The sequence below is a fragment of the Lolium rigidum genome, chromosome 4 (genome assembly GCF_022539505.1).
Source record: "Lolium rigidum isolate FL_2022 chromosome 4, APGP_CSIRO_Lrig_0.1, whole genome shotgun sequence".
Lineage (NCBI taxonomy): Eukaryota > Viridiplantae > Streptophyta > Magnoliopsida > Poales > Poaceae > Lolium > Lolium rigidum.
The window spans coordinates 152,244,781-152,255,194 of NC_061511.1; the positions used below are offsets into that span (position 1 = coordinate 152,244,781).

Consider the following 10,414-nt stretch of genomic DNA (forward strand, 5'->3'; position numbering starts at 1 on the left):
AGATGTCTGGACAGATCAAATTCTGAATGCTAAATGGCCTCACCTTTTTTCGTTTGCGAAGGAGCAGCACATTGCGGTCAAGCAAGCATTGTACGTTCTGGATGAAGCAGAACTTTTTCATCTCCCTCTTTCCATGGAGGCCTATTCTGAATTTTTGGAGTTTCAGATATTAAGAACTTCGGTCTCTCTTCAGAACCAGCATGATTCATGGTTGGTTTTTTGATAATAATTTGAAGTTCAATGTTTCAAAGGCCTAGAAGTACCTCATGGGAGAGCATGAGACTATTCCCGCTATTAAATGGCTTCGGAAGACGTGTTGTCAACAAAAACACAACGTTTTCTTTTGGTTACTCTCACATACCAGGTTAAATACTAGAGAGCTCCTTCAGCGGAAATCCTTTTTCATGTCTTCTTACTCTTGTGTTATGTCTTCTTATTTTTAATGACAAAAATTCTTCTCTTATGCAGGTCATTTATCGGTGTATGGTTTTGCTTCGTTCATGGTCGCCACTTCAGCGTTTGGAGGATTGCGACCTCTTTATGGTGGTGTGTACACGATTGGAGACCACGGCCACGGAGTTTATTTCCCAACATGGGTGGCTGCATAGTCGGAGGATTGAAGCCAACGGAGCATCATATTAGTTGGCTTTTTTCATTTCTTGTATCTCATGTCGATGGATTCTAGACTTCTGAACGGCTGTGTGCATCCTGGTTATGCAGAGGCTCTGAGGCTGGGTGTAATGCTTAAAACTTTTTGAGTAATAAAGCGTCCCTTATCGAAAAAAATGTGTGATGAAAATGTCATTGAGTCAAGAAATCATCTCTTCTTCTCATGTCCTTTTGCGACAATGTACCAGCAATATCTCTGCCTCAGCTGGACCGCTCCAACTTCTGCTTCTTTTGACGTTCAGGGTATTATTGTTGGTCTGAAGGAGAAGATTGCACATCCTTTTTCAATGGACATTATCATGCCAGTTTCATGGGCTATTTGGACAACCCGAAATGGTTTTATCTTCAAAGATATTACCTCCAATATCTACAGGTCCAGAAGAAAGTTCAAAGAGGAAATGGCTTTGTTACTTCACAAAGCTAAAAGAAAGAGTTATGTTGGTTTAGCCTCCTGGGCTCAGAGCTTTGTCTAGATTTTCTTTGATTCTCCTATGGGCCATGCTGGCTTGTATAACTTGTTTTTTAGCTCTTCAGTTTTTCTTGTAAAATAACTCTGTATTTTTATACCCAATTTTTTTTTTAAAAAACACAGCAGAGTCCTGCTGTTTCCTCCAAGAAAAAGTCTTACATCTCCAAGTCTGATACAGTTATTCAGTGTAAAATCCATCTGCAGAGAACAAGGCTCTGAAGCTTAGGCATTGTCATTTATCATGGATCACAGGGCCTGACAGAACCATTTCAGTACTTTTTAGAAAGTTAAAACTTTCTATCTTAGTCCCCATAAGTCAGATCATGGCTTTAAATATAGTCCGATACGACCGGTATCGATGTGCTACTGGTCATATCTAAATATCATTCTCAGACATATCAGCCGATATAGACCAATATATTGGCTGATATTTTAACGGGTATGGACTGATATGTTGGTAACAGCTACTTCTTTCTTAAGAAATGATGATAACAAACTATATACTCCCTTCATCTCATGAAATATGTCTTAACTCCCGCGCAAAAAAAAAGTCAACTTTGTTTAAATTTGATATAGGACGGAGAGAGTAATTAAAATTTTCAGTTAAGCTCAACGCATTATAAGTTTATAACTATACCATTTGCTGCTAACTGAAAGGTAAAAACATTTACAACCTTCACAGGACGAATCAACACAGACAGGGATCACCGGTAGTGTGTTCAGACTTGAAGGGAAACAAGACGGTATAATAAACCGGGATGCTGCATAACAAATAAACAAGTCATGAGGCACAACAAAGGTGGTCAATCTAACCTGCCAGCATAGAATTTGTTGTGTTAGATAACCAGTGGGATTATGGATGGTTCCTCTGTCCACACAGAGAGTGCTCCTCCTGCCGCGGCGCAGAGGGAAGTATGCATTTGGCACTCCGGCCCACTAATGATACCAGGTATATGAAGTGAGTCGCCGGGATGTATTGTACTGTGAGGACGGGCTTGGGCTTCATGTAGCCCTTTTTATTTTTTTAAACCAGCGTTTTGAAGTTCAAAAATTTCTGAAAAAACCGCTAGATGTTAACAATGAGGTGTACCGGTCCTGCAAAATATCAACGCGAAATATTTGTATTCCAGCCTACAAAAATACTGACAAATCTGAAGGTTTTCGAATTTTGCAATGTCCGCTACCCCAGATTTAGAAATTTATCATTTTTACATGGTCCAGAATACATAACCTTTTGCATTCATTTTTTGAACACAGGAGTCATCATTCTCTACATCTAAGGTTTTTCTTAGGTTGTTAAAACTTTAAAATGTCGATTTCAAAAAAAAAAAATCAAGAAATGGCTAGATGGAGCCCGTCCTCCAAATCGACCCAGCACTGGCAGCTCACCACTTGCCCTTTCAATCGTCCCCAAGATACACCGAGTTTGTCTCGACTTATAGCAAAGTTTAAACTTCTTCGTAATTTATGAATAGGGCAAAACTTTTGCCTTCTTTCAGAAAATGAAAACATTGAGTATAATTGGTGACTTTTAACGGCTGTTTTTAAGCTTTTCCGTATATGTTCCAGGTTTGCTGAAGATAGGAAGCAAGGCACGAGGACTAGCTGGTACCCGATGTTTTCTCTCTTCAGGTTACACTGTCTCAGCTAAAACTGCTGAAGGTTCTCATCTCCTGACTGTCAAGATCACTGCAGTCTCTTTCTCAAGGAAAAGAGACTGTTTGATGCGCACTGGTGTCGTGCCATTATTCAGTGAAAGGTTATATCACACTCATTCAGTTCTGCACAGACGAGAGATTGCTACATAGGGCAACACTGTCTTCGTCAACTTAACTTGTGCTTCCGTTACTGCAAAGAAGAGGTCTTAAAAGAGACAGCACGGTAAGCATCTGATATCTAATCTTGGTTATATGGGCAGTAAGGCCAAGGCAATGTAGTGCATGAACACTTTTTTGAAACTAGGCAAGAGGCTTGCCATTCATTGATATAGGAGAAGAGAAAGGCCAGTTTATGAGGGAAACCAGCCGAAAACCGATACAACACAACACAACACGCCGGCCCCGAGGCCGCACACCACACGAGCCGACGGCCTAGCCACCCCAGTGGTCAAGGCCGACACCCAAAAACACCTCAAAACGCAACAAGTCGGAGGCAAAACACTGAGCCGCCACTCCGACATCCACGCCGACCCCCGGGGCCGCGCACCACCTAGCAGAAGACAAGCCGAAGACGAAACCGACAAGACAGACAACACAAACAACAACACTTGCAGTGAAAGTGATGCCTCCAACAAGGGGAGCGACGTCCGAGAGCGCCGCCATCACCGGCATCGGCCGAGGCCAGTGCAGGGTTTTCACCCGGAGCACACCGAAACCGAAGTCGTGTTCGCCTGACCGCCGAGTCGAGGAAGCCAAACCGCTCGTCGACGCCGACAACCAACTCGCTCCACAGCTCCCTTCGACCGACGGAGCAACCAAGGCGAGGACCGCAGCAGGCAAAACGACACAGAAAAGTGTCGCCCTCGCCTGATCCCACGAGGAATCAGGGTTTCCCCTGGAGCACGAAGCCTCCAAGGAGGTCACGACGCCAAAAAAAGGCGCCGCCGCCGTCAGTTCCAGCCGCAGCCAGAACAAGACTTTCGCCCGGAAGAGAGTCGCAACCTCACACCCGCCGCGCCGCTCACGCGGCCACCGTGGCCGCCGCACAGCCGATGAACCCGGGGCCGTCGCCCCTGCGCCCAACTCCGCTGGAACGCCGCGCCAACCAGGGTCGCCACACCGATCCGGCCGAAGCTCCAAACGCCCGATGGGGAGAGACCCCTGCCCAACACCGCCCGCGTGAGAGGAGGAAGGCCCGCCGCCACCGTCAGCCGCGCGGCCTTCGCCCGGCGGCGGCGAGAGGAGGTGGAAGGGGAGGAGGGGCGGCGGCTGGGCTAGGGTTCGAGTCACCCGAGCCGCCCCCTAGGAGCGACGCGGGGACGGTTTAGTGCATAAACACTAGGATACACAGCTTAAGGTTAAGCACAAACTCTAACGTTAAAAACAGTTGCTGGTACAATAGAAACGTCAGCCTCAAGGTCTCAGCACATTTCAGTGAGCGCTGCTTGTACTGTAGTTCTGTGGATGCGTGACAACAGATCCAAAAGTTCGTGTGAAGCCATGTGCAAGACAATCAAAACACTAGAGTGGAACTATCTGTGCTTCATTGCACACTAGTACTGTCAAATTTTGCTTTTATGCAATCTCCTGAAGCATCTTCCACCACAGGCGTGCCCATAGTGATTTGCGGGCCAGTGCTATTTTTGGGCCACACCCAGTCAGCGTTGGAACCCAATACAATCATCGGCAACCCCATGAGTCCGCTCTTTCGGATGAGGCTTGAATTGGATGCGCTGGCGTGGTGACATGTCGGATTTCGCCCCTCAGCTCATCTCTAGAAGTCACTAGCTCCAAAACACCTACTTATATTCATAAATACCATTCCTCTCTCACCCGCCGCTTCATTTCTCCCGCCCTTGTATCCATCTTCTGCCCACCACTTAGCTCCCGCCCTCCTCTCCAAGGACTCCTCCGCCATCGTCGTTTTCGACATGCCTTCGAGGAAGAAAGCGGCTGCAAGGTGCCGGTGAAGCCACACAAAGTTACGTTGAAAGAGAAGCTGGTGCAGATGCCAAAGGAGGAGTGGGTTGTCGAGCATGCCTGTTGTGCCGTCGTGATGGCGGACCGAAAGAGGCGTCATCATGCCGACCAGGCAAACCAGGCCGCGTCGGCGCCACAGACGGTAGCGGCGCAGGTATGCCCCAGCCACAGTGGGACGCAATAGCAGTATGAAGTGCGAGTGGGTACTACATCACCACCAGACGCATGAGCTCCCCCCCCCCCCTCATCGTCGGTGTTCTCCTTAGAACCGTCGTCGCTGTCACATGTGCGCTCTCACAGATGGACGGCCGCGTCCGGTACTCCCCGAGTTCAAGGAGAGCGATGTGACCGTCGATCCAAAAGCCCTATTCTCGGCGGTTACCGCGCCAGGACGTTGCGGCTATGGGCTAGACCTCAACAACGACAACACCGACTCGCTGGGTGCGTGTCGCGGGTCCAGTAGCAGTGATGCCACGTGATTGACGACACCGGTATGCCTCTCTCCCTGTTCAGTACCGACCGCATCAACGTTCGCCATGTTCGACAATTCGTTCAGCGCTTGCATTGGCGAGGTAAAGTTTTTTTACTTTTATTGCCAAAAAAATTGCTTGTGTGCAAAAGGTTAAACATTTGCTTGTCCGCGAAGATGATCGGGGTTGAGATATTGAGTGACATGATTCACTGCGGCCACAACGTTGAGCTTGTCATCAGCAATGAGGAGGACGATGATGACTATGGTGACGAGGAGGACGATGAAGTGAAAGAGGGGGAAGAAGCCGAACTGATCGATGTCGAGACCGGCGTCAATTCGAAGAAGAAGAAGGTCGGCGGCATCCGCGTGGGCCAAAGTGGAAGACCTTGGAGGCCGAGTGCCTCATTGGCACGTGAAAGTCAGTGAGCTTCTTCCCCATCAGCGGCGCCAACCAAAACGGCGGCAAGTACTACAGGCGCATCTACGATCAATTCAACGAGAGGAAGAACTTCGGTGACTACGCCACTATCCACATGATCCACAACGAGTCGGCCATGTCACTGGTGGAACATCATAAAAAAACGATAGTCAAAACCCTCGAAGCAGCGGCCCATGCTGAAGGGACACTGATGGTTTCGCCCCGGCTGCAATGACCACGAGGCGGGCGGCTCAAGCTCCGGCGGCGGCCGTCATTTCTTCCACGCGTCCAGGGCACCCCGACCAACTCCCACACCGTGCTCCGAGCGGCGCGTCTATGTCGAGGTGTAGGTGGCGCGACAGTTCACCGAGATGGGCATATTGCTGCCGTGGTGGATGTACACTTGCCCGCGGGTGTCATCTCAATCACGATATGGTGCACGTTCCGACAATCCCAACACGCAACCCGACGCCGCCCATATGTCGTCGGTGAAGGAGGAGGTGCCGGAGCCGGAATAGGAGGCGTGGGTGGGGTACACATTCCTCACCCTGCATCCCGGGCACCCCGATTGGTCGCAGCATCGAGGTGCCGACACGCGGTACATGGAGTCGTTGCCCTTGCCGCCCGCGTACCCGCACGAGCCAGCGGAGGAGGAGACCGAGTACCCGTCGAAGGATGACCATGCTACGAGCCCATGGAGGATGACGCGCCGCCGCTGACGGAGGAGACCATCGCACACACCATCGAGCTCTCCAAACATGAGGAGATGGAGTAGTGGGCTAGCCTCCAAGAGGCCATGTCGCAGCAAGCCGCGGTGGCACCGCCTGCTGCACATCAGCCGCCTCCCCCTCCTCCGGAGACGAATATGTGGCCACTGCTCCAAGTCTTCATCGATCTCGGCGAAGAGACAATGTCATTATCTTTATATTCTTGCTTTTTTTATTTGGGTGTCTCTAACGCTCATTCGACTGAGACTTAAGTTATGTTCAGTCGAATTAAATCAGGGTGTATCAATGCGGCCCTAGACAAAGTGCAAAAGATAGCAAACACGAATCTCTAAGAAACAAAATGCAACGGTGAGGCAGTGAAACTTAGCAATTCTATTTTTATTTTGTAAGAAATATGGACTTTTGGAGCCCTATATATGTTAATTACGTTCAAAAAAATCCGTGTCCTACCTTTTTTTTGTTTTGTTTTATTTTTTTGCAAAGGCCACCATTAGGTGCACTGCCACCCACAAATGGATAGTGTCCGCGAGCTACCACAAACAAACCGATTTGAACACGTTTGGTATCCGAAATGCCGTGCCGTTCCTATGATTCTAATGTCTTTTTAAAAGAATCTAAGAAATCCTTTGAACTCTATCTGGTTGGAAATTAATATCCACTCAATATCTAGTAATGATTCCTCGTGTATGTTTTTTGTAATAATGTCTGCAACGACTTCCTAAAATAAAAGGCTCATCTCTGTTGGCACTGAAGACTCAAGAGGATGTGTCATGCATGTGTTCAACTATAAATAGTCTTGCATGTTCTTTGCAAATCTTGACTGGCAGAAGAGAAACATTTCTTTCTCGGCACGAACATAAACAATTCTGGGAAGGAGGACATGCTCCATTTTTATTGATTCGCGCTATTTACAGAACAAAATTGCTGCCTCTGAGATTGAGTACATTCTGGGAAGGAAGAACATAGGTGGGGAATCTCTCCGGTTCGCATGGAAGCGCAGTAGCGCCTGAGAGACTGATGCTAGCTAGCTATACAAAGGGAGACAAAATTAGGCTACGCGGCCTTGGCTGGAACGACAATGGGGCTCCTCACGATGTTATCCTCGGAGACCCACTTGAGGTTGCCCTCGGCCCCGGCGAGGTTGGGCTGTCCCGCCCACCGCACCGTCACCGTGAAGCTCTGCTTCTCGTTGAGCTCCGTGAAGCGCAGCATCGGCGGCTGCACCGTCACCGACACGTCTCCGGGCATGTCGACGACGGCGGTGTAGATGGAGCCCGGCTTCCCGACGTTGGTGACCGTGCGGTTCACCGTGATTGGCTGGGCCAGCAGGTTGACGACGAGGGACGGGTAGTTGAGGTCCGCTTCGGTGGTGGCCTTGAGGCTGGCGCAGGCGACGGGGCGGTGGGCGATCTCCGTGACGCCGTCGTCGCCGATGCCGAGGCCGCAGAGGTAGGGCAGGTAGTCGTCGGCGTGGAGGTCGTAGACCAGGCCGGGGTCGACGGCGAGCTCGGGGTTCACGTAGCCCGCGCCCATGGCGTAGAAGGTGGCGTGGCGGTACTGCTCGTCCTTGAGCGGCACGCCGGTGCGGTCGACGGCGTCCGACGTGGTCATGATGGCCGACTTGATCGCCGCGGGGGACCAGTCCGGGTGCAGGCCCTTGAGGAGCGCGGCGATGCCGCTGAGGTGCGGCGTGGACATGGAGGTGCCGGACTCGACGAAGAAGGAGAGGCCGACGTCGCCGTCGGAGAACTCGGTGTGCGACTCGCTGGGCGCCCACGCCGCGAGGATGTTCATGCCGGGGCCTGTGATGTCCGGCTTGAGGATGCCCGGGCTGGCCCTGCTGGGACCCCGGGACGAGAAGAAGGTGACGGCCGGCGCAGGGGACGCGCCCATGACGGTGCCCTTGAACGCGATGCTCGCCGTCGGGGTGGCGGTGGAGTTGACGTAGGCGGCGATCTTGGTCCCGGCGTCGTAGCTGACGTGCGAGGCCGGGAGGACGTGCGGGTCGGCGAAGGTGGTGTAGCCTTCGGGTGCCCTGTTCATGACGATGATGCCGAGTCCGCCGTACGCGGCCACGGTCTGGCCGGCCTCGATGCGGCCGTTGAGGCCCCTGCTCTCGCAGAGCACCAGCTTGCCGCCCACCTCGGCGCCGCGCAGCACGCTGCAGTCGCGGCTGGTCTCGGAGCCGTCGGCGCCGGGGTAGACGAGCGGGAGCGGCGCCGCGGCGGAGTTGTTCCCCGGCTGGAACAGCGACTCGCCGTCGAACTCGTCGCCGCTGCCGAGGTTGACGGTGGTGCGTATCGCGCGGTCGATGGTGCCGGCGGCCACGGTGAGCATCCAGGGCGCGCCGTTGCCGACGGAGCCGGGGTCCGGGCCGGCGTTGCCGGCGGCGCAGCTGACGACGATGCCGCGCTCCATGGCCTTGAAGGCGGCGATGGCGATGGGGTCGTAGTTGAACTGCGTGCCGGAGGAGGCGCCGATGGAGAAGGAGAGCACGTCGATGCCGTCCTTGACGGCGGCGTCGAGCCCCGCGATGATGTCCATGATGGAGCAGCGGCTGCGGGAGCAGACCTTGTATACCGCCAGGTGCGCGTGCGGGGCCATCCCGGAGGCGGTGCCGTCGGCGTTGCCCCGGACGTTGGCGTTCTCCACGAAGCTGCCCGCGGCGGTGCTGGCCGTGTGGGTGCCGTGGCCCGCGTCGTCGACGGGGGGCGCGGAGGAGTTGACCGCGGCGCTGCCGAACGCGCGCGCGCCGATGATCTTGTTGTTGCAGCCGCCGCCGGCGACGGACCTGAACTCGCAGGCGCCCTTCCAGGTCTTGGGGGGCGGGTCGATGCCGTCGTCGCCGAAGGAGGGGTGGCTGGGCAGGATGCCCGTGTCGAGGATCCCGATGATGACGCCGCGGCCGAAGCCGGAGCGGCTCCAGAAGCCCTCGTTCCCGAGGCGGAGGCCGAGGAAGCCCGGCGAGCGGGTGGTGGCGAGCGGCAGGAAGGCCTCCGGGTAGAGCCTGAGGCAGCCGTCCGTGGCCCGCAGCGCGTCGGCCTCCTCGTCCGTGAGCCGCGCCGCGAAGCCGGTGAAGACGTCGGTGTAGGAGTATATAATGCGCGGGCCGGCGTCGTCGTCCGAATCGAGCGGCGCCGTTGCCAGCGGGAGGAAGGAGCGGTGCCAGTCCTGGAGGGAATCGGCGGGGCGGGCCGTCGGGTCGAGGTGCACGATGTAGTTCTTCCTGGCGCGCAGGTAGGAGGCGCCGAGCTGCGGCTGCAGGGAGAGGAGGAGGAAGAGGACGGCGAGGAAGCATCGGGAGTCCATGGTCGAGCGGCAGGGCAATGCCGTGGAAGGAAGAGGAGTGGCAAGGATGAAGGGAACCCGCGGTGTGGTTTATGCAAGGTGGCAGCTGAGGTGTGCGTGAGGGGGAGTGGTGGAGTGGAGTGATGAGCACTGGCGGTGAGCTGGAGGGCAGTGACAGTGGTACGTTACTGGTGTAAAATGATGGCATTCCGATGCATCGGTGTGGGCGCGAGACGAGAGCACTGTGTCCCCGCGCCGGTGGATGGACGCGCCGCTGACTGCTGTCCTCGCGGGACCCGGCCGCGTCTGTCGCATGCTCCTCGATGCGCATGGCCGTAGCTGGATCTGTCGGAATCGGAGTACGTCCGGCGCATTCTTTTGTTCCACCGCTCGTGAATCGGTGGTGAGATTTTTCCTGTGGGGTCAGAGTGTGCGCCGGCGCCGGTAGAGACGGCGAGGCGAGGCGTGCCCTGTAATTCAGAGGCGGTGCGGTGAGATGGGCGGCGCTATTGTTTCTCTTCCTTTGTTTTTTGATTGATGATGAAAAGGAGGGGCGGCGCTGTTGCATGGCTGTTGACATGCCATGGCCCGCTCGTTGACGACGGTGGTGTTTTAACGTCGGCGAGCGCTCGCCGGTGCGTCGGTGGGTAGCGGACTAGAAAATGGATGACGGTGGTTCATGAGTCATGCGAACCAGAGGACCCATGTCACGCAAATCTGGGAGGGGCGGCA

General features: G+C 54.0%; 1 protein-coding gene across 1 annotated transcript; it reads right to left on the reverse strand.

The window, feature by feature from the left end:
- Positions 1-7,447: 7,447 nt before the first annotated feature.
- LOC124706108 (subtilisin-like protease 4) lies at positions 7,448-9,709 on the reverse strand. Its single transcript, XM_047237769.1, has 3 exons — positions 9,463-9,709; positions 8,753-8,955; positions 7,448-8,524 (listed from the first exon to the last, which is right to left on the reverse strand). The coding sequence occupies exons 1-3, from the start codon at positions 9,701-9,703 to the stop codon at positions 7,448-7,450; spliced, it is 1,521 nt and encodes a 506-aa protein (XP_047093725.1). The 5' UTR covers positions 9,704-9,709.
- Positions 9,710-10,414: the final 705 nt, after the last annotated feature.